Source organism: Haliotis rufescens, unplaced genomic scaffold (assembly GCF_023055435.1).
Source record: "Haliotis rufescens isolate VD_foot unplaced genomic scaffold, xgHalRufe1.0.p SCAF_4, whole genome shotgun sequence".
Taxonomy (NCBI): Eukaryota; Metazoa; Mollusca; class Gastropoda; order Lepetellida; family Haliotidae; genus Haliotis; species Haliotis rufescens.
In genome coordinates, this window is record NW_025964112.1 from 33,668,987 (window position 1) to 33,694,835 (window position 25,849).

The following is a 25,849-nucleotide window of genomic DNA, read 5'->3' on the forward strand; positions in this document are numbered from 1 at the left end:
CTTGCTGTCAGCTGCTATGCAGATAGTTCTGATTTAACAGGGCTTGCTGTCAGCTGCTATAGAGATAGTTCTGATTTAACAGTGCTTGCTGTCAGCTGCTATACAGATAGTTCTGATTTAACAGTGCTTGCTGTCAGCTGCTATACAGATAGTTCTGATTTAACATTGCTTGCTGTCAGCTGCTATACAGATAGTTCTGATTTAACAGTGCTTGCTGTCAGCTGCTATAGAGATAGTTCTGATTTAACAGTGCTTGCTGTCAGCTGCTCTACAGATAGTTCTGATTTAACATTGCTTGCTGTCAGCTGCTATACAGATAGTTCTGATTTAACATCGCTTGCTTGCTGTCAGCTGCTATACAGATAGTTCTGATTTAACATCGCTTGCTTGCTGTCAGCAGCTATACAGATAGTTCTGATTTAACAGTGCTTGCTGTCAGCTGCTATACAGATAGTTCTGATTTAACAGTGCTTGCTTGCTGTCAGCTGCTATACAGATCGTTCTGATTTAAAAGTACTTGCTGTCAGCTGCTATACAGATCGTTCTGATTTAAGAGGGCTTGCTGGCAGCTGCTATACAGTTAGTTCTGATTTAACAGTGCTTGCTGTCAGCTGCTATGCAGATAGTTCTGATTTAACAGGGCTTGCTGTCAGCTGCTATAGAGATAGTTCTGATTTAACAGTGCTTGCTGTCAGCTGCTATACAGATAATTCTGATTGAACAGTGCTTGCTGTCAGCTGCTCTACAGATCGTTCTGATTTAACATTGCTTGCTGTCAGCTGCTATACAGATAGTTCTGATTTAACATCGCTTGCTTGCTGTCAGCAGCTATACAGATAGTTCTGATTTAACATCGCTTGCTTGCTGTCAGCTGCTATACAGATAGTTCTGATTTAACAATGCTTGCTTGCTCTCAGCTGCTATACAGATAGTTCTGATTTAACAATGCTCTCTTGCTGTCAGCTGCTATACAGATAATTCTGATTTAACATCGCTTGCTTGCTGTCAGCAGCTATACAGATAGTTCTGATTTAACAGTGCTTGCTGTCAGCTGCTATACAGATAGTTCTGATTTAACAATGCTTGCTGCACTGTTGTAACATTATCTTTATATTTTCAATTTAAATGAAAAATTACTTTTTTCTGCAAGTAGTAATATTTAGATTAAATAGACCTTGACAAGGTCTCATAAAGCTCCAACAGTCTGTACAATTCTTTTGTATTTGTAGATAGGATCAGTGCTAAATGGCATTATCTGTAGTTACTTTGAGGGACTCTTTGAAAGTGAATTTGTAATAATTAATTTCAGGACAGGTTGCACAGTCAGAAGCTGCTGTTCGAGTACTCCTGAAGATGTGTGATTGTATATTAAGCTCCAAACTGTATTAATGCCAGTGTCATACTCAATGAAATGTTGAACTGGTGTATATTTGGATAAAATCAACACAAAGTTATTATCTTACAAAGAGTGGTGAATAAGCAATATTCTTATTGTTATTCTCAATAAGTTGGGGGTACGGGTGGCCCAGTTGTCTGAGGCACTGCATTTCACTGTGCAGGGTTGAGTCCCTTGGGCATGTCAGAAACCTATGGTTGTGGGTTCGAATCCCGGTTTGCCCCGATTATGTTTCTAGGTTTGTCACTCACTCTCAATAATGTCATTGATGATTCTTACTTAGTTAATTCTGTGTCATTGATGATTCTGGTCTTGTCAGATTTATGAACTTTTGTTGTTGTTTTTTTCAGGTAAGTGAGCCATGTTTAGGTGTATGCAGATGTAGGTGACAAGAAAAGTAAGTTCACCTTCTCTTATTCACAAGTACATCTTCCTGAAGAACACATTCAAACATACTTTGACTGGATTCACTGGGTAACCTGGACATAAGGTCACGACATCAATCCAAACAGTTGTCCAACAAATGAGACAGCAAATGTATTATATTATACACTTAGAACAAAATTTGTGTGATCCAGTAAAACTTGCATTTTACCAGTGAAAGCTGGTAATTTAACCATGACTGAAATCTGTTGCAATGAAGATGCTGCCTGACTACAGATGCTGAATCCTACGGTGGCCAGGAAGGACCAGGACATAGACTTCCTTTACATATATTCATCCTCCCCTGTTCTGTCTTAAGAATATGAACTGAAAATCTAAATTTTACACAAGGTCTTTCAATATGTAAACTTATCAATACACAATATACATTTTTCTGTTAAAATATCCAATTTAATATGTCTATAAAAATCAAGCTAAGGAAAATATGTAGTATTATCATTCCGGGCTTGGGCATCTTTTATTTGTAAATCTTGAATTTGCTGCTTTTATGTCTTTGACGATATTGAAATGTTATGGATCGGTGGATGTTGGTAGACATTGAGGTTCATGTTCCAACATTTCAATGGTTTGCCAGTAGGTATTTTCCGATCTGTGACAAGTTCAACAAGTGTTTTTCTGATACTCAATGAATCGACGGGACTCATATTCAATAGGGCCATTACAATAAGAAATGTCTTTAGTGTTTAATAAAACAAGTTTGTATGCAACTCATGGCAACATAACTTGTGATTGATCAGTCTCCAGTGATACAAGATCAAATCCAAGAAGCAATCCCAAATAAAATACTTTGCAAAACATGGCATCACAGAAGCGTTTGTCTTTGAGTTTCAGCAAATATCACCTGTCAACATGAAGAAGTTGAGTTTTAGAAATATTCAGATCACATAGAGGAAATGGCACATTGTATTTGATCTTGGTGATCTTCAAAAGTGGATAGAAGCCACTAAACAACCATCTGCCCAAGGCAAGGGTGTTAACTGACTATAAAATATATTGCCAACTAGGCGTCGACAGATATTTTGCAGATATTTTGCAAATCTTTTCATGTTTTTAATCAAGCTACTCAAGTGATTTGATGCACTTTGTGAGATAAGTCCCATTTTACTACAATATAGATCTTGATTGCCGATCAGATCATCTTTACTGACTGCCGACATGTTGTTTCAAGAATTTGTAAGTGATATGAGAGACGGAATCTGATTGGTCAGTAAGAGGGACATAGTAGGGACATAACTTGTAATAGCCACTGGTGGCGCTACGATTGAGTCTGGAAATTTCAGCCTAATTTGGCAAGGGTGGAAACTGGACTTTTATATTAGGTTAACGCCCTGGCCTCGGGAAGATGCTCAACACCTGAGATATGGTGCTGTACCACCAGAGGTCAAAGAGCCATGTGGTTCCAGACCAATTTTAATTGAACTTATTCCTTAGATTTGTTGGAGAGATATGAGGCCAATTTTGAGATAAGGCAACAACCAGGGGAGATAATACAGTCCTCTGTGAGGTCATTGGTGCACAAGTTAGTGGTACCACAAGAAATCAGTACCACCGTCTTCAGCCTCAATATATTATATGTCCATATTCTGACTAAGAGGGGAGCACTGGTATTCCAGGCATTCAAAGTTGCCACATTTGGATCTGTAGAGTTGCCTCTTGAGGCATTCAAGCTGCTGCTGATGGTGGTTTGAATCCGGGTTATGACTTTGTTATGTGAAGCTCATGCATGTGTTTTAGCAACGTGGTAAACATTTTGGATTAACATCGCTCAGACTGTTCTTCAACATCAAGCTAACATGCTGGGTTAAAACTGAAATGTTTTAAAGTGATGTTTAATTCAATCACTTTAAGAAAAAGGTGTCTGCAATCATATAAATTTCATAAGTGCTTAACAAAACATTGTGAATCAGTGTATCCTAAGAAGATCAAGTGCAAAAAGGTTTCAATGTTATAATTATTCAATATTGTCAAGTCCCATGCAGACAAACACCTGTCTTTCACTTGTCAATCACTGGTCACGCACAAGTCATTCAGTGATAAACCATTCATCTGTCATTCATCTGACACACAGCAATATGCCAGCTTTATGCCAGTTGTGTGTAAATAATTGAGGCTGGACCAAACAATCTAGTGATTGACGTCTTGAGCATTGATCCACACATCTGGGATACGATGACTTGCATCAACCAATGTAGCGAGCCTGACCTCCCGGTCACGTTAGTTGCCTCTTTCAACAAGCATGAGTTGCTGAAGACCTTTTCTGACACGGATCTTCACAGGTCACCAAAGTGGTATACATCTGAGACCTGCATCCTGTCATGGTATGGTACAACTGGAATATTATTCAAAGCAGTGTTAAACCCAACTCACTCTCTCATCAACATTCTCTTAAAGAAGGTTAAAGAAGAAATGTCAATGTCTACAATGAAAACCATGCTGGTTTACACCAGATATTCTGGTCAGGACTCCATGATGTGCAATCATTACAGATTATTACAGAATAATATAATGTAATGTAATGTAATGTAATGTAATGTAATGTAATGTACAATACAATACAATACAATACAATACAATACAATACAATACAATACAATACAATACAATACAATACAAAAGGCGACTATGCTTGTCGTAAGAGGCAACTAATGGATGGGGTGGTCAGACTCGCTGACTTGGTTGATGCATGTCATTGTATCCCAATTGCGTGGATCGATGCTCATGATGTCAATAACTGGATTACCTGGTCCAGACTCGATTATTTTCAGACCGCTGTCATATAGCTGGAATATTGCTGAGTGTGGCGTTGAACAACAACAACAACAACAACAAACAAACAAAGAAACAAGTCCTATGGATATATAACCTGAGCTCCAGGTGTAGGGAGCCCTCTTCCTTACAACATTTAACCCTCTAATAATACTGACATTGTCAAAATCAGTCTCATTCAATTGGTCTCAGCTTGCTTTTCAAGATAACCATAAATACCTACCCATGGTCATTCTGCTACCTGGCAATATGTAGCACCATAGCATGCTTTTGGACAAGGATATGGCACATTATTATTGTTGTTGTTAAAATGGCTCACTGAGTGTCATTGTACCTTAAAGCCATGGGTTGTTGCTCATTCTTTCAACCTCTGGTCTACCTGACCCTGACATAACCATGCTATATCAGGAATATTTTTAACTTTTGTGCAATACAATGTTCACTCATGTTGAACTCTGTTTCAGTGTAAGAAATTTCATGATTGAGTTGAAAATTGACTTTCAACAATATTTTGAATTTAGTACATGATAATCCGAATGATGAATTCATCTTGTGTTTCATTGTTTATGCAATTAGTAATATAGAAAAAGGCAACATTTGAGTGAAACCATTAATTTGCTGTAAAGCTTGATGATGTGATGATTTAGGTAAATATTGTTCCACCAGACTGATAATATTATCCCCAAAAGATGAGGGGTATCAGCAATTAACGTTTTGATATAAAATTAATGACATATCATTGAATTGGAAAACTATATGTTTTTGATGCATAAAGAAATAATGGAAGTTGATGGGATATTGATGGTTAATATTCTAATTTCAGAAGATGAGACTTTATTTTAGAAGTCTCTACATGCAATCCTTGCTCTGAAACTCTAACACAAGCTTAGAGCATTTATTTTTTAAACCTTTATTGATATGTTGGCATTAAACATTTTCTGTCTATTTAACAGTAATTAAGTTGCTCAGAAAGGTACTCTTTAACGCATTATCTCATCAACTCTTCATAAAAAGATACAAACTTGGTGTCATTTGATATTAAGATGCCAAGAGATCAAAGTCCTAATGCTGATGTTTATAAACTCATCCACAATTTCATGCCATATAACACTGATTTAGGGGGATGTTTCTATTTCATTATCTGCTAATCAAACTGAAATGAACAAACATATCATCAATATAGTCCTAAGTTTATGTGCATTATATCCTTCTCTTAATGATTACACTTGACAGATTGGCCATATGGCAATTGAGAGTGCACTGAGCCACGTTTCCATAGAAATATGAAGTGGGTGTTTGAAGTCGTGTGCTATTTCAATCCAACTTTGGTCGACCTCCCACAAATAGACTCCCACAAAGAATAAGGCATTGTTTAGCTTTTATCTCTGTGAATAGGTTGTCTGGAAAACAACATGATGCATCAACTTTTATTAAGATTTTCAGGTCATGTCCTGAAGAAATCAATCATCAAGTACTACAGCGTTGACAGGATCAAAGATCACAGGCTTTCTGAGATAATTCCTCTTTCGATCAATGAAGATCTCCTATCTGACATGAGGAGGGTATTGTGTGGATAGCATGATGGGGCAGCATGTCGTTATGGCTTGTTAATGTCATCCAGGGTTTATAAACCTTATGCATGTTTATTCATGAATGATGGTCAATGACGAAACTGACGTGATATATGTATTCCTGTACATCATTTGAGATTAGTTTTCAGCTAATGGCCTCTTCGTCAGGGATGTTTTGTTGTTTTCTGTATTTGCAGAATGTGCCACTAATCAACATACTGTAACTGAAAACTTAAGTTTAGAATCATGTTCCATGTTTCATCATATCTTGAAAATCTGATGAAAATTTTGGTACTGATACAATTTTATTACACCAGTTAAAGCCTGGGGGCCTAGTAAGGTCTGTTGAGACATTGTGACCTTCTGAGCTTCAAGGTCTTCTGTCAAGGCCCAACATTCGGTCAGGGCCTTCAGTCAAGACCCAACATTCCATCCAAATCTTCTGTCAAGGCCCAACATTCAGTAAAGGTCTTCAGTCATGGGCCCAATGTTCCGTCAAGGCCCAACATTCCATCAAGGCCTTAAGTCAAGACCCAAAATTTGGTCAAGGTCTTCAGTCAAGGCCCAACATTCCATCAAGGCCTTCAGTCAAGACCCAACATTCCATCCAAGTCTTCTGTCAAGGCCTAACATTCGGTAAAGGTCTTCAGTCAAGGCCCAATGTTCCGTCAAAGTCTTCAGTCAAGGCCCAACATTCCATCAAGGCCTTTAGTCAAGGCCCAACATTTGGTAAAGGTCTTCAGTCAAGGCCCAATGTTCCGTCAAGGTCTTCAGTCAAGGCCCAACATTCGGTAAAGGTCTTCAGTCAAAGCCCAATGTTCCATCAAGGCCTTAAGTCAAGACCCAACATTCGGTAAAGGTCTTCAGTCAAGGCCCAATGTTCCGTTAAGGTCTTAAGTCAAGGCCCAACATTCCATCAAGGCCTTTAGTCAAGGCCCAACATTCCATCAAGGCCTTTAGTCAAGACCCAACATTTGGTCAAGGTCTTCCGTCAAGGCCCAACATTCGGTCCAGATCATTACTCAAGGCCCAACATTCTGTCAAGGTCTTCAGTGAAGACACAACATTCCGTCAAGGCCTTCAGTGAAGAACCAATATTCCAAGACATGCTATTGTCAGTGTCATTATTGATTTAAACTGAAAAGCCAGAACATTCAGAACCCACCATACCCTGACGTTTGTAGGGGATCTGACATTCAATTACAGGTATCACATGATACGTAGCCAGGGTTATCTGAGTTTCAATGTATGCCAGTTATACATTTTCAGTTTAGTTGGTAAATGAATTGCTTCTTTTATGCTTTTTTTTACAGCAGCATTCATTGCCTTTTTGTCATCAGTACTTACTGAGTTTAGATATTCCTATTACAACATTTTAGACAGTTCCACATTTTACTGCTATTGATTCTCAATTAACACCGTATTTTGCAACAGTCTTTGTTGCTCAGCAAACAATGAGCCAGGCATTAGAAATTTGAGGAGCAAATGGCTACATAAGTAATCTGACACGAGTCCTATTAAGGTATTATCTCAATAATCTAGAGTGGCAAGTAACTTGTTTCTGACTGCTTGCTGGATTCCCCTAGTCTCAGGTCAAAGCTATCTGGGTACATTGTGTCCATTGGAAGGAGTTTGTGTGGTTTTGTGCTGTGTTCGGTGATATTAAAAGCTTAGGGCCCTTTCAACAATATGTGTGCTTCCTATTTCAGCACATCTCAAAAACAGAGTAGATAGGTCTCATATGTTTTGTGTGTGCCAGGAACCTATGATAAAGGGTTCAGACCCCAGATTCATGCTCAAGTGTTTCATGTTTGTCAGCACCGTACCCATGGTGCTTGTGTTCATCAGAGTGGTAAACATCTAGCACCTGCTGCTGTATCACTTTCCTCCCTCGTCAAGCTGACATACAGTGATGTAACTGTAATACTGTTTCCTGCAGTGTTAAACAAAGCTCTCTCACTCAAAATGCTGGCAATATTGTCACCTGCAATCGAAATAAGAGCATCCATTAACTGCACATGATTCCCAGCCTGATTCCCATTACAAAAGACACATTGCTTAAATTATTTAGCCAACAATTCCACAGAGAATCCTTCCATGTTCTATCAGAAGACCTGTTGTGATTATGACATTGATCACTTCTCACTGCATCTGGACTGCAATTAGCATGAAATACCTGTCCATGTCATCAGTAATAAGCATGAAATACCTGTCTGTGTCACCTGCAATCAGCATGAAATAAATTTTTGCATTCAGCATGAAATATCTGTCCATGTCACCTGCAATCAGCATGAAATACCTGTCTGTATTGGCTGCAATCAGCATGAAATACCTGTCTATGTCACCTGCAATCAGCATGAAATACCTGTCCATGTCACCTGCAGTCAGCATGAAATACCTGTCCATGTCACCTGCAATCAGCATGAAAAACCTGTCCATGTCGCCTGCAGTCAGCATGAAACACCTGTCTGTGTCACCTGCAGTCAGCATGAAATACCTATACATGTCTGCAATGAACATGAAATACCTGTCCATGTCTGCAATCAGCATGAAATACCTGTCCATGTCACCTGCAGTCAGCATGAAATACCTGTCTGTATTGGCTGCAATCAGCATGAAATACCTGTCCATGTCACCTACAATCAGCATGAAATACCTGTCCATGTCACCTGCAATCAGCATGAAATACCTGTCCATGTCGGCTGCAGTCAGCATGAAATACCTGTCCATGTCACCTGCAATCAGCATGAAACACCTGTCCATGTCACCAGCAATCAGCATGAAACACCTGTCTGTGTCACCAGCAATCAGCATGAAATACCTGTCCATGTCACCAGCAATCAGCATGAAACACCTGTCCATGTCGCCTGCAGTCAGCATGAAATACCTGTATGTGTCGCCTGCAGTCAGCATGAAATACCTGTCCATGTCTGCAATCAGCATGAAATACCTGTCCATGTTGCCTGAAATCAGCATGAAATACCTGTCTGCGTCACCTGCAATCAGCATGAAATACCTGTCTGTGTTACCTGAAATCAGCATGCATTACCTGTCTGTGTCTCCTACCATCAGCATGAAATACCTCCCTGTGTCACCTGCAGTTAGCATGAAATACATTAATGCTGTGAACCTGTTAATAGCATTGTAATGATGCTTTAACACCTAGGTAACAGTTTTGTATTTCCTCTATTAGTGAGTGAGTGAGTATGGTTTTACGCCGCTTTTAGCAATATTCCAGCAATATCACGGCGGGGGACACCAGAAATGGGCTTCACACATTGTACCCATGTCGGGAATCGAACCCGGGTCTTCTGCGTGACAAGCGAACGCTTTAACCACTAGGCTACCCGACCGCCCCATTTCCTCTATTAAGTGCCGGGGGCACGAGTGGCCCAGTTGTCTGAGGCATTGCCATTAGGTGAGCCAGAAGCCTATTAACGTTGGTTTGAATCCAAGATTCCACCTGATCTGATGTTTTTTGGTTTGTCAACACCATACCATACATGAGGGTTTCAACAAAAGTGGTAATCTAATAACACTATCATAACTTTGGACTTTGCTCCCACATGAAGCTGACACACAACTTAAGCACTCAGCAATATTCCAGCCATATGATGGTTAACTAATTGAGCCTGAACCAGACAATCCAGTGATTGATATTATGAGCAACGATCCACAGCATCTGGGTACAATGAAACCAAGTCACCAAGTATGACCACTTTGAAGTCACCTCAGACAACAAACATAGGTTACTAAGTACATAGTTTTCAGCTCTAACTGGTCTCCCGATGGGGTGCTGCTGATTAGGCCCAATCCTATTTAAAACTCATTAAAACCTCTATGCATGCTGATCTGAAGACACCTCTATAGGAGGTCATGTCAGGTGAACTTTCAAATCGGCCAATCAGCATTAGAGATCCTAAGAATATGAGTAACAGAAGCATTCAGAGAAGCATATCTGATTTCTGTATCTCCAAAAGATCTGATTTTAAGGAGATCGGGCCAGGTGAGTGACAGTTAATGATATCTCCTTATTATGTATGAAAACCATACAGTTTACTAAGCTAAGCCGTCCCCTCTCATCCCAGAATGAGGGTGGGCATCTAATGAGAGCTCTTCTCTTATGTGGCCCTGGTTTACAAGTAATCTAAGTTTATAAGGACCGGCGTCTAACAGAGAAAATATGGTATTTTTCTGCTTTTGAGGAATCCTATTGAAAGTCAATCCAGCCTTTCACCACAGTAAGGATATTCAGATTAGGTGTTCTTAATTACATTAGATATGGTCCCCATAGACCCGACAGCCAAATTTGTCTGATTTTCAGCAGCTTTAAGGCTAAACGTGACTCCTGTAGCTTCCATTAATGAGATTGATGACGCAGAGGGCTTATAAGCTATTCTGAGATGAATTGGGAGAGTCGTTTTACATCCATGTCATTTAATTGTTAATATCTGAGAAGCATCATATATTTCACTGTACAATAATGAGGATAATCACCTTTCTGAAGTGTGCTATATTGAAAATGGGTGATTGACACATCAATGCTGTGAAAGAAATGATTGATTTTGAATTTGGTGAAAGTTTACATTTGTAGTTTGTCAGCAACTCTTGGAGCCGAATCTACCATAGGTGTTAATAGTGAATGTGATATGGACGATTAAAGATGAGTTTTGTTGATTGCATCTGACAGGTGACCTCTGCTTGCTTCTACTTGTTAAAGTTCCACTCAAATGACAGATTGTGTACATGTCCACTCTCGTCAGTTTGCAAGGCGATTTGTAGAGACCCTTGGTCTTCTTGTCATCACCCCCTTTAATCTCCCAGCCCACATGTGGAGTGCTGTGTCGACAGATTTAGGCTCAGATCAGTGTAAGGGAGCAACTCACCTTGCATCACAATCTCTTTTTGAGGGATAAATAATGAATTAGTTTCCACATCATACATTTACAAATGTGAACTCAAATAAAAGCGACCAAAACCCTTTCCATAATCAAGAAATTTGTCCATTGTCCATTGTACGATTCCAACTATATAAAGAGCATGTATTTAAGTGATGATACCAGGTGTTCAGAAAAAGGTAGGTGTATCCTGCCCAACTGGTGGCACCCATCACAAACACATGAAAAGGCAAGGCAATTCATCTGAAAAAGCATAGGAACAATTGCAGAAGTCAAAATAGTGAATTGGATGGGACATCATTTTTGTCACTGATGTGTCAAATTTGAAAATACCCTTGGCTTTTTATGATGCCTTGAATGTTGATCATATAACATTTATGCAGGAGCTGAAGCTGCAAGAATATTGCTCCACATAGAGGGAAAGTTTACAATTGAGAAGTTGAAGTTTCACCCTTGTCATACAAACTTGTGGATATTTCTTTAGTTACTCTTATTTCCTTTATGCATAGATCTAAATATTAAACAGATGAGGCAGTTTCACTGGTCACTTTTATTTTGCTCAGATGGGTAAATCAGTGGAAGGGAATTAGCGATTTGACCATTATTAAACAATATCAGTTCGATATGCCTGAAGCTTAAGTTAAACCTTTTGGCCATCACCTTTGTTTTGGTTTTGCTAATCAGAAAAGAAATTCTGAACTGTATGCAGAAAGAAACAGATCAGCAGGGGAGCACAAGTGGTGCCCATGACAAGACTGAGTTGACAATAACATACAGTTGAAAATGATGACATTTATCACAGATAATATGAATGTAAGATTGTGTATAAGGACAACTACCGGTATGTACAATCTACAGTACAGGACCAGTGACAGTACTTTATTGGGTGTTTGTCAAGGTGCAGTCAAGGACCAGTGACAGGACTTTATCGGGGTGGGGTTTCTTAAGGTACAGTTATAACAACAAAGCCAATTGCTCTCACAGATATTCCCACAAAGTACTATCAAGTGTAATCTACATAACTTTGCGCTCAGCCAAATTCTTGATTTCTTGAAATAGCAAAAATGTGTATCTGATGAATAACCTTCACTCAAATCCACAGTTAAGGTGTCTATCTTGATGTACATATGTAAGAGTGAATATTATCCTACCCTATTTTTATCCCGGGGATGAAATTCTCTAGTGTCAGGATGATTCTCCCCAGTGAATTTGAACCCATACCAGTGTGTTTAATCCTATGCTATACTATACTCTAGAGTAAAACTTCCCCCAGGATAATATTTAGCTAGGACATAATCCTTGCTTATGCATACAGCTAGAGCAGCACTGATGTGTGAAGTGTATTGGTTGGATTATTGGAATATAACTGCGAGGAACCCAAATGAATATATAAAGCTGATAAACCAAATCAATTTTAATTTTCATCAACAACCCACTCACTGATCTTCCTATCAGTCTACGTACTAAGTATAGTACTAAATGTTGATCATGTTGAGTATTTTAGACCACTCGGACCCAGTGTCTAATTGTTGAAATGGTTAATTAAACCACGAGGCACGCAGCACCAAGTTGATTAATCATCCATTTCAACTATTAGACACTGGGGTCCGAGTGGTCTAAAATACTTAAACCATGTTCAACATTTATAGCACCTAAAATGCTTAAATAACATTGTTTTGTTCAAGGTATTTTGAAAGATATTTAGGAACACTATGCTAAACTATGAGAACACGGTGTGAGTCCTTGCACCCCCCACTCTGTCAATTTGGGTTTAGAAATGCATATCCAGGGGCAAGTATACCATTAATTTTGGACCAACTCGAGCACTTTTATCAATCACCTAAATATTACTTGCAAATTTGATGGGTCTATTATGAGCAAACATAGCCCTGATCAAGATAAAAGTAATTTTGTTTCTATCTGTTAGTTTTGTTGAACGAAAAGCTACCAAATCACAAGTACTGTACAAATACTAGAATGCATAGAGTAACATACTGGATAAAAATTGTATAAAACATATTTCGCAGTTCATAAACAGATAAGCTATTGGTCCTGATGTAAGTAAATATTTAGTTGTTAATTTCACACAATTTTTCCCATGTTGGCGTTGCAGAAAACAACATTTGTTATCCTTCTATGCGGACTTCGAGGGTTTGAATCCCGCTGGCGACAAATGTTTTTCATGAATTTGTTTTTATCATCAAGATAAATGATAGGGGAAAAAACGAGAAGTTCTATCATTGCCAAGTGGTGTTTCACTAACAATTCAGTTAGTTAGACCACTGTCAAAGACAAAGGAGCCATGGTTTAAGGGTTGGCGTGATAGCTTTGTGATTAAAGTATTGGCTCCTGACATGCCAAAGAGCAAGAATTGATTTCCCACATTGGTACAGCTTATGATATTTCTTGAATACTGCTAAAAGTGTTGTAAAACCATACTATCTCACTCACTTTCTAGCAATTGTTCTTATTGATCCTGTCATGATGAAGTACTTTCACTCATTCATCGACACACACATCTGACACCAAAATACTGTGTTGTAAAACACAAGTCACTCATTCAGTATGTGTAGCATCAGCAGTTAACCAGAGGTGCATGTAGTCCTCCATTGAGGAGTAGGAAGGGAATATCACATTGATGTGTAGTGTAATAGCTGAAACCACACTGTGAGGCTGGCAATATTATGAAATAGACCATACCCCAGCTGGTCGGTCCGAGGCTTTCCTTTGTATTGTCTTATATGAAGATTACAGGAACTATTGCCATTAGTCCCAATCATTTGTCATCATTCATTGGTGATGAAAGTGATTACTTCCTGCTGACTACACATTCACAAATCGCTGGAGGTTATTTCTCGGAATTATTGGAAGTTGTAATTAGTAGCAGTATGAAATACAATTCACGTGCATGTGCACATAAACATGAAGGATTATCATACTAAGTTAGATTCAGTTGCACAATGATCATATTGCTTTGTTGAATATTGCCCAATATGCATGGGGGTCCATGTTGTCTTTATTGTTGCTGTATATTGACAGTATTGTGGGATATACACTAAGCTGTATGTTGACAATATTTCAGGATATATATGTGAGCTGTATGTTGACAATATTGCAGGATAGATGCACTGAGCTGTATGTTGACAATATTGCAGGTTAGATGCACTGAGCTGTATATTGTCTATGTTGTGAGATATATACACTAAGCTGTATGTTGACAATATTGCAGGATATATACACTGAGCTATATAAACATTTAGTCGCTAGTACTAAATGTAATTATTGCAGGATATTACAGCGATGGCCCACCTCCCTGAGGAAGGTGGGCTATGTTGAAAGAATGACAAAGACGCAACAGTGGATTTAATGGCCGAGGGTGTGGAGGTTCTAAAGGGCTACCCCAATTTAGAAATGGAATAAATAGTATTTATGTGGCGACTTGAGTCGCCAAACATATTTGTTAATATATAATTAATGGTAAGGCCCAAATGGCGGAAACGTCACAACCCGACCACAGCTGCGGGTCTAAATGGGAGCGAACGCCGCCAGGCCAAATTTAATTGTTAATATATACTTAATGCTACGGCCCAAATGACGGAAACGACGCAACCCGACCAACGCTGCGGGTCTAAATGGGAGCGAACGCCGCCAGGCCCAGCTATGTGGCAACTTGCGTTGCCAAATATAATTGTTACTAGATTCCCGAGTGAAAACCCGGGAAAGACTGGGTTCCAACTGGTAAGAAGGTAACCCAGTCTGGGTTCCCGCTGGAAAGCAGGTAACCGGAAACCCTAATTAGTATATATATCAATATAAATTATGATGATATAGGAGGTAGCCCAGAAGAACCACGCCACTCCACGACTTGTTTTATTCACATTGTCAAGATATGTACAATATTAGAGAGATATATAATTAGATATGTACAATTTGTTGTGCCTGGTACCTGTCATAGACAATAAAATTGATGTACAATGGAAATGAGATAGATGGAGGCAAACAGGGCGGGCGGGTGGGAAAGCGGAGAGTGACAATGCGATGTACCACGGATTGACAGCTGAGCGAAAGTGAAGAGTAGAGACGGTTACGTAATGAAAAACCCAGTGATTACGTCACCACGAGATGGTTACGTAACTTCCGAGGACACGCGCGTGCGATGACGTAGCAGGAAGTAAGTAAAATTGTAAACATAAGATGATATACCTGCAATAAGTTGACAATATTGCAGGATAAATGCACTGACCTGTATGTTGTCTATATTGTGAGATATATACATTAAGCTGTATGTTGACAATATTGCAGGATAGATGCACTGAGCTGTATATTGTCTATATTGTGAGATATATACACTGAGCTGTATGTTGACAATATTGCAGGATAAATGCACTGACCTGTATGTTGTCTATATTGTGAAATATATACACTAAGCTGTATGTTGACAATATTGCAGGATAAATACACTAAGCTGTATGTTGACAATATTGCAGGATATATACACTGAGCTGTATGTTGACAATATTGCAGGTTAGATGCACTGAGCTGTATGTTGTCTATATTGTTTGATATATACATTAAGCTGTATGTTGACAATATTGCAGGATAGATGCACTGAGCTGTATGTTGACTATATTGTGAGATATATACACTAAGCTGTATGTTGACAATATTGCAGGATATATACACTGAGCTGTATGTTGTCTATATTGTGAGGATATATACTGTGCTGTTTGTTATCATTATTGCAGGATACATACACTGTGCTGTATATTGATAATATTGAAGGATATATACACTATGCTGTATGTTGACAATATTACGGGATATATACAATGAGCTGTATGCTGTCAACATTGCAAGATATTTACACTGCTGTATGCTGTCAACATTGCAAGATATTTACACTGCTGTATGCTGTCAACATTGCAAGATATTTACACTGCTGTATGCTGTCAACATTGCAAGATATTTACACTGCTGTATGCTGTCAACATTGCAGGATATTTACACTGCTGTATGTTGTCAACATTGCGTGGTATACAAGGTGCTGTATGTTGTCAACTTTGCGTGATATACAAGGTGTCCTAACTCATCAAAGATGTTACTTATTAATAACATGGTGTGCAAATTGAACATGTATGCTTTTTTTACAATTTTTAGGTATTTTTGGATCTTCAATATTTCAGTTCTATCACATGATCACGATCACAGCTTTGAAGACATTAAGGCACCAGATATGGATATGGTTGATAATAGATGCCAGTCTATTTGCAACTTCAAAGACTTTGATTTTTGGCCATTTTTCCTGTTGGATTCCTGTCTAATGATTTTAAAATGGCCACAGTGATCAAATGGAAGTGCTGATCTTCCTGACAGGATCATGAATAATTAATTCTCACATCATATCAATCGATATGTATCAGATTTTTGTTTTAATAAATATGATTCTTGTTGCTGTAATTGATATTAAAGGATTAGGATTAGGATAGAGACAAGACTGACATCCGTTGTCATAGCATATATGAACCATGTACATATACATACATATATATTACACACACACACACATACTCAGTGTAGTTATTGAGGGGGAGGCCATGTAGCTTTGTGGTAAAGCGTTCGCTCATCACGCTGAAGGCCCGGGTTCGATTGCCAACATGGGTACAATGTGTGAAGCCCATTTCTGGTGTTCCCTGCCATGATATTGCTGGAATATTGCTAAAAGCGGTGTAAAACAGTACTCACTCTGATGTAATGAACTACACTGACATTGGTATGATATGAAACAAAATATGTAAGCGGATAATTTCACTGATGATAACATGTAGAGGATTGAAATCTCACTCACTCACTCACTCACTCACTCACTCACTCACTCGTTATTGGGGGTCACACAGATAATTAGAGATGAAATGTTGCATTTTCAACTTCCATGAGTATAATAGTTCATTTGCAATTGGAATTGGAATGAATCATTTTATACCCACATTGACTGTAACATAATATTCTTGTTATGTATTGCATGTGCTTGGGCAAAACCACTAGTTGCGTTGAGGCATGTTTTTACCTTCCATCTTGCACTTCAATGTTTTTCATTTTTAATCCAATCAGTGTGAGGCAGGCATATACAAGGTGTTCTTCAACTGTAAAGCATGTTGACAACACTCTCAGAGCTATTGACCGTTGTTGTACATTTAAGCTTGATGCCTTTACAGACCTAGGTGACCCTTCAATAATGACGTTGAGTATACTTAAAATTGTGACACACAATGAGGTGAGTTGTGTTTTATGGTGCTTCGAAGAGCTATATGAATTATATCACAGTGTGCCAGTATTTGGGGAAGCTTATATAAGCCTGAAGTGATGTTGATGATTTATCAGCCTAGTGAAGTTGTTCATGTTTTATCATGTGTACAACTTTGGAGAAACCCATGAGTATGGGTATAGCAGTATACAGACCAAGGGTAATTAGCAGAGCAAATCAAGAAGTTCCAGCAGACACAGCGAGAATTGTGTCACCTCTGGAGATTGGGCCAACCGTGACCCCAAGAAAAAATTAACATTAAAACGATGTGAATGTCGTGTCAAGTTTGGATCTGGATTTTACCATGAAAATCTCCCAGGATCCTGACTTGCTATGCTTGTCGATCCTGTCCACTGCATGAGGAGGGTCACACGGGGGGTCAGGACGACTCATTCATTGACTTCCATGACAGAGGTTAAGATTTTAGTGAAGCTGGTAAGTGGATGATTGTACAAGGAGGGGTGTAATTTACAGATGATAGGCTGGCTGGGATAATGTTGTGTGTTTGAGCTCTTGTACATGTTACAGTTGATGTGTTGCTAGGCTGGCTGGGATAATGTTGTGTGTTTGAGCTCTTGTACATGTTACAGTTGATGTGTTGCTAGGCTGGCTGGGATAATGTTGTGTGTTTGAGCTCTTGTACATGTTACAGTTGATGTGTTGCTAGGCTGGCTGGGATAATGTTGTGTGTTTGAGCTCTTGTACATGTTACAGTTGATGTGTTGCTAGGCTGGCTGGGATAATGTTGTGTGTTTGAGCTCTTGTACATGTTACAGTTGATGTGTTGCTAGGCTGGCTGGGGTAGTGTAGTTGTGTGTTTGAGCTCTTGTACATGTTACAGTTGATGTGTTGCTAGGCTGGCTGGGATAATGTTGTGTGTTTGAGCTCTTGTACATGTTACAGTTGATGTGTTGCTAGGCTGGCTGGGGTAGTGTAGTTGTGTGTTTGAGCTCTTGTACATGTTACAATTGATGTGTTGCTAGGCTGGCTGGGGTAGTGTAGTTGTGTGTTTGAGCTCTTGTACATGTTACAATTGATGTGTTGCTAGGCTGGCTGGGGTAGTGTAGTTGTGTGTTTGAGCTCTTGTACATGTTACAATTGATGTGTTGCTAGGCTGGCTGGGGTAGTGTAGTTGTGTGTTTGAGCTCTTGTACATGTTACAATTGATGTGTTGCTAGGCTGGCTGGGGTAGTGTAGTTGTGTGTTTGAGCTCTTGTACATGTTACAATTGATGTGTTGCTAGGCTGGCTGGGGTAGTGTAGTTGTGTGTTTGAGCTCTTGTACATGTTACAATTGATGTGTTGCTAGGCAGGCTGGGGTAGTGTAGTTGTGTGTTTGAGCTCTTGTACATGTTACAATTGATGTGTTGCTAGGCTGGCTGGGGTAGTGTAGTTGTGTGTTTGAGCTCTTGTACATGTTACAATTGATGCGTTGCTAGGCTGGCTGGGTTAGTGTAGTTGTGTGTTTGAGCTCTTGTACATGTTACAATTGATGCGTTGCTAGGCTGGCTGGGATAATGTTGTGTGTTTGAGCTCTTGTACATGTTACAATTGATGTGTTGCTAGGCTGGCTGGGGTAGTGTAGTTGTGTGTTTGAGCTCTTGAACATGTTCCAATTGATGTGTTGCTAGGCTGGCTGGGGTAGTGTAGTTGTGTGTTAGAGCTCTTGTACATGTTACAATTGATGTGTTGCTAGGCTGGCTGGGGTAGTGTAGTTGTGTGTTTGAGCTCTTGTACATGTTACAATTGATGTGTTGCTAGGCTGGCTGGGATAATGTTGTGTGTTTGAGCTCTTGTACATGTTACAATTGATGTGTTGCTAGGCTGGCTGGGGTAGTGTAGTTGTGTGTTTGAGCTCTTGTACATGTTACAGTTGATGTGTTGCTAGGCTGGCTGGGGTAGTGTAGTTGTGTGTTTGAGCTCTTGTACATGTTACAATTGATGTGTTGCTAGGCTGGCTGGGGTAGTGTTTCTCTAGCCTAGACTGTACTATTTACAGACTGCTTAAATATTGCTGACTGCAGCATAAATAGCATCTACTCTGTCATTCACTGACTAACAACAGACCGAGTTAAGGCTAGACCAACATTTGATCCAAGAAATAAAGCTATCTTATTTAAAACTATATATCCACAAAATCCAAATGGAGCCCAGAAATATGCTTAATGTCTGGAACTGAGGCAATCTATACTTGCCAAATCATTCTAGATTTGAGTTGGATTCAAGTTTAATTTCTTCTCTAGTGACTGGGAGATACTAGATACTAAGGAAATACTATCCTCCCTCATGGTGCATGTATTTGTGCCTTGACGAATTGATAGCCATTGAAAATAGACTATAAACCATCATGTATTTATACATGTGTGAATACCCTATGAAAAATGTATTAGTGTTTATCTGACTTATAAAGTAAACACAATGATTTCCTCCTTACATTGACAATCTTGTTTATACAAACAAGGATAAAGTTTGATGTTGATTTGGGACATTTGCTGTAATGGTCAAAATTTGTTCTTATGAAGTTTATCAGAAACATATTGACTTGACTTAGAGGTGTACAACTGAGATTTCTTGGGTCTATTTGTTACTGGAAAACAAACATCCATTTGTGACGATTCAGGGAGGTGAGCAGGTGGGGGTAAATCTTTTAACATTTGATTGCATTTTAAGCAATTTCGTGCAGTTTGGACAATATTCACAACAAGAAATGTAATAAGTCAATGGCAAAAGTCAATGGCAAATAAACAAAGATGGTGGATGCTGTAAAATTTTGAAGTTAAATCAGTAATTTTAAAAGATCGGCCATAGCTTCTGCGCACCTGCCTAACTGCCGGGTCTGGGAGCAATACTGCCATAAACTTCATCCCCCATCCCCCAGACACAGGGACAACTGTCACAAGCATGTCTGACCCTTTCCCCATGTTGAAGCATATTGAAAAAAACTTACCTTGTACTCACTTACCTTCTGTTGAAAAAAGCAAAACAAAGAAAAAAGTTAAACACACCCTAATATATTTCATTATTGTTTGGTCCAAATATTTGTAACAGTCATGAAAGATATAATTACGGGAAAAATTATGTTTTCTCGAGATGATGTAATCAATCAGTCATGCATGACGAAAGCCCACGTGCCTTTCAGTAAAAAGCAGTATATCAAAACATTAAAATTGCTTTCTTAAGCTCGGTTTTAAACAGTTATTCCGTGACATTGTGTGACCATGGCATGAAGGCGATTATCAAATGCCACAAGATGGCAAATAATCGGCATGCATATAACACAGGAATGTCTTGTAATGCCATTGGTCGGAATTTGGGTATCATTACACTGTCGTATGCCGTTTAGTCGAGAAACATGCTCAGACCAGTGATGTACAGGACTGTCCCAGATCCAGAAGACCTCCTGTGACGACACATCGTGAAGACAAGGACCTTCTTCGTCTCATACGCCGAGAACCCTTTTAACAAGTACTCATCTGAAACAGCTGTGGTTGCCCATGCAATTGTCGTTTAAGCACCAGAACCGTCAGGAACCGGATGAAAGCAGCAGGACTGAGGGCTAGAGAGTCATAAAGCGTCCCTTGTTGAGAGATCACCACAAGGCTGCTTGTTTAGCATGGTGTATTGCGCGACAGAACTGGAATCTGAGAACTTGGAGATGGATCCATTGGTCCGACGAAAGTCGCTTTCTGCTCCACGTCACTGATGGAAGAACGAGAGTTTGGAGGCACCGGAACACGGCCTACACCCCCAGGAACATTGCACCGACAGTTGCATACGGCAGGGGCTTGGTAATGGTTTGGGGGTGTATCTCTCATGAATGCAGGTTGGATTTGGTCACAATAAGGGGCAACTTAATAGGGGCTCAGTACATCTTGGATGTCTTGAGGCCAGTTGTTGTTCCTCATTTTGACAACCACCCTCTTGCTACTCGACCTCAGTACATGGATGACAATGCCAGGCCTCATCGTTCTCATGCAGTCGTGGATTACATGAGGGCCAATGCAATTAAACGACTCTACCCTGGCCAGCAATGAGTCCAGATTTGAACCCCCTTGAACATGTTTAGGATATTCTGGGGCCGCGCATACAGGCACGGGATCCTCCTGTACAAGAATTAAGACAGTTGGAAGCAGCACCAGGAGTGGTTGTTGTTGACCCATCAACAGATCCAATGTCTCACTGGAGGCATGAGACATAGTGTAGAATGCGTCATCCGGGCATGTTGAGGTTATACCCGCTATTTATCTGTTTCACGTGTCATGTCAAGTAGAGACTTTAAGGAATATTTTCACATGAAACATCAAACGTAACTCGTTTACTTAATCCTGCAGCTGCATACTTTTTTTAGGTTTTGTCTAAGGTCAAAACAGTACCTGTGTCACCATGATGTTTTTGTCAGTAAATTTCAGTCACAACTCAACAATATCTTCTTTATTTGTTGTCAAATGTGTGTTCTATCCGATGACATGGGTATCGCCCAGCTCCTGGGGTCAGTCACCCATGCCATGATTTTTGCCATTGACGATTAAAACAGTGTCATGCAGTGTGCACTCCCAACAAGTTAATACTAAGTTCCATCCCTTAGTGTGTAACACCTTAACTATGTTGTCAGTGAAGGCAGGAGCTTGGCACTACTGTGTGGAGCTTATAGAAATGTATGTGCACTATTAATGTTATATCACAATGATTTTTGATCAGTTGATATATATTAGTTTTTGAGGGCTTTTATATCTAACATCAAATATTGCCAAAGAATTTTGTACAATCTTTTAAAATCATAACTCTCATATTGAATAATGAACACAAAAGCAGCAGCATTAGTTATGATTTTTTCAGATATGTAATGTATGGGCGGCCATTTGGTAAAAAAATACAAAGTTGAAATAAAGGTCAAAAGTACGCAATAATAGTCAAATGTTACAAATAAAGTATTAAATGTTACTAATATAGGTCAAAATACAAAACAAACAGATGCCAGTTAAAAAATACAAAGGTAAAATAAAGGTAAAAAAGTATGCAATATGATAGTGAAATGTTACGAAAAGACGTCACATGAAAAGAAAGAACAATGTGTACTAGAGACTGTCAGTGCCCATGAAAGGACATTGACAATACAAAACAGCAGATGGCGCTACAATTTGTAAAATTTTCTGAGTTATCGGCTTGTTCCACTGTGTATATGATAACTGCACAAATATAACGTCATTTTCATCTGAAAAGTGAACGCTGTGCGAAAATTGCTGCCCATAGTTATGACCATGGTGTAAAAATATTAAGAAAGTCAATATTAACAATGAACTGTGAGAAAAAATAATTTGCTTCTCTTTCAATAATCTCTTGGGGAGCATTATCAGCAACATGTATTTATTGAGTCTTGAAATGTTCCGCTAGTCTTTTGACAACTGTCAGATCATGGCTTACGCATTGATTACAAAGACAAACATTGAGAACGGTTGATATCCATTGAAACCTCAGTTACTGTTCAAGGTGAACAGAAGAATCTGCTTTAGTTGTGCTATCAGCATTAATAATTCCTACTCACCTCTGATATATGGCACTTGACATTTACAACATAGGTGAAATAGATTTTCCAGAAACTGACTATATTGTGCATGTTGTCGTGCCCAAGTGTTGATAAGTGAGGTAAGGGGTTACCATAATACTAGTGGGTCCAGCACAATTAACAAGCACTGCCTGATAATATTCACAAACATTTTATAATGGTACTGATGGACTTGGCAGTATCAGCACTTAGTGGCTGTGATGTGTCAGTTGATCGTGGCTGGCTGGTGGAGGGGATTGATCGACAGTGCTAGGCAGTGATCAGGGGAACAGGTGGGTTACACAGCAGACAGGTGTAGCATACAGCGAAATACACAAGCATTCTGCCAGGCTGCAACACAGGCAGGAAAACCTCCAAGTGAAATTGACAAGGCTGGTGGTGATATTGACAACATTGCAAGTGAAATTGATCCTATTTTGAAAGTATTTATATGGGAAAGTATGTTGTGGATTGATTCTGATGGATGAAGGATTCAGGTAAACTAGTTGTTTATACATATATTAGTTTCATTTTCAATAAGAATTGCTATATTTGAAACTTTAATACAGATTGATTTTGTTTCACTTTTTAGTGGTTTAAAAAAAGTTCATTTGTTTTTAAAATATATCTAAATAAATATTATTTGTAAATTAAAGAACCCATCAATAGTTTTCTTAGGTGTAAAAGGTAATTAAATAGTGAGGCAGGATAGAATTTTAAAAAAGAATCCATACTTGTGAAATAGCCATTTTGAATAAAATGTCCTTTAATTAAGAAGGCAAATAGTCAAGAGTTGAGACAATTGCCTGCCACAAGGTATAAATACTGCTTGCTCTTCTAATCCCACCATAGTTAACTCAGGTAAGTAGTGCCTGATAAGAATAAAACAGGGCTGTCACTACAACCAATCACAAGCTCTGACACAACCCATGTTTCTTGTGTGGCGACATGGAAGAGTCTGGGGCTGATTATGATCGTACCTGTGTGTTAGGCTTTGTTCCTGGAGAACACTACCAGTGATGACTGTAATTTGGAGTTAGCTGTTCTACCACCAGAACGACAATCCCATTTGGTCCATTAACCAAAAGGGCTAAAACATCGGAACAGGTTTCAGTGTCAGATATTTCACGGTAATTGACATGATGAGGAAGTGACATATTGACTTTTTGACATAAGGAATAATGTTTCGGTAAGGTAATATAATGTATATAAGGTATTTAGTGAAAAGAAAAGCTTGATGCATGTTATGTTTGCATCTAGATTATCATTAATGCCAAATTTCAAGAATTGATATTTGATGATATGAATGGATTTTTCAGTAGTTTCTGTAAATGTAGCTGCTTACTGATGATTGTTTTTGAAAATGAGATAGAAATTTTATTCAAACTTGATTAAAATGAAAATCAATCAATAGACATTGTAAATGTTATCTGACTCATTATTACTGTCAACGACTAGCAGAAGATATCTGTTGTGTTTAGAATGTAAATTTTCCTGACAAATACATTGCTGTTGCGATAACAAGAGTTGAATAAGCTGACCTGACTTGTACATGCAGTGTTGAAAGACAAACTACTTGAGTGGTAACATTTGAATAGATGTGCATTTGATGACAGAGATGTCACAACACGCTGTCTATTTCACAAGGTAGTCTATATCATGTACTGAAACTTCACTCTTTCTATTTAATTGGTGGTAGTTAGTTTGAAGCAGCATACAACGTTATAAAAATCATCACTGTTGTACAGTGTTAATTTGACTGGAAGTAATATAGGTGATAAGTAAAAAAAATAAAACTCTAAAGGATTTTCAAATTCATTTAACAAAAATTTAGTTTAATTCTGTTCTACACCATTTTATTTTCTTCTATTTTTTTTTAACCATGTTTATATACCTGTGTCAAATAATCTATGGAACCACAAGGACAACTAGAAATCTTTGAATAAGATGAATGAGACAAACGTGAAGGTAATCAATGTTTATGATGAAAACTCTGACACTAATTATCAAAGAATTGGAAATGGATATTTTGAATTACATCTAAACATGTGTTCAGAACCTAAATAACAGAAGAGTTGATTTAGTCATGTTACAATGACAAAGTAACGAACATATTGATTGAACATACTACAAAGTTGACAGCAAGTTCATCTAAAATAGGACGTAAAAGTTGGCGCCTGTCGGACAATTCTAACATTTCGTTCTGTTGCACAGCTACTACCAAAGAGATATGCTAACAACAAATTGAAAAGAGCGAGATATTAGATGACAAAGGTACTTGTGTTATAGGCTGAGTTTATTGCTATTTTGTTCGCTGTAGAGGAAATCAGTGGTTATGCCCAGGAATAAAGCAAGAGAGGTGAATAGACCCATCAAGGTACACATAGAACCATAAGTGGATTTCTATTTGACTGTCAGCGCTGTTTGGCAGAAGGATACCGTTGGATTACATTCAAGGATACACCTCTGTACATTTGTGACTTTGGCAGTCTGGGATTACTAGTGTCCGAGATACAGATGGCTGAAGAAGAGCCACCCAAACTGAAGCAGACTCAGCCCCCGCGGGAGCACCCGAGACACATCAAGAAGTGCAAGAGTGCAACCTTCACCCTTGATGGCACTCTCTACACAATACGTAAGTCCCAAACAGTTGGATCATGTTATTATTCTGTTATGAAGTTCAGGAAATGTTTTTTTCACTCTTGACTCTTGAATATTGTTTAGAGAAATTGGTGGTGATGCATAGACATGTTATTGTTTATCTGAAATGGTTACTTGACTTAAAGACACTTGCTTTGTATTCTGCTCCAACAGGTTCATGTATATAGTCACATGATTTCCTCTTTAAGCTGTTCTCTCACAAAGGTCAGGGTCCATATTTGCTTAGAAGTATTCCACATTGGGTACTAGAAAGGCGTGCTTCATTATTCAA

At 38.8% G+C, this 25,849-nt stretch overlaps 1 protein-coding gene across 1 annotated transcript in view; it reads left to right on the plus strand.

Annotated features, from left to right (window-relative positions):
* The first annotated feature begins 23,255 nt into the window (after nucleotides 1-23,255).
* LOC124152156 (calcium/calmodulin-dependent 3',5'-cyclic nucleotide phosphodiesterase 1A-like) overlaps nucleotides 23,256-25,849 on the plus strand; it is a 406,387-nt gene continuing 403,793 nt past the window's right edge. The window contains exons 1-2 of the mRNA XM_048382479.1: nucleotides 23,256-23,414; nucleotides 25,132-25,552. Of these exons, the coding sequence (XP_048238436.1) occupies nucleotides 25,435-25,552 (118 nt within the window). The 5' untranslated portion in view covers nucleotides 23,256-23,414; nucleotides 25,132-25,434. The remainder of the gene's footprint in view (nucleotides 23,415-25,131; nucleotides 25,553-25,849) is intronic.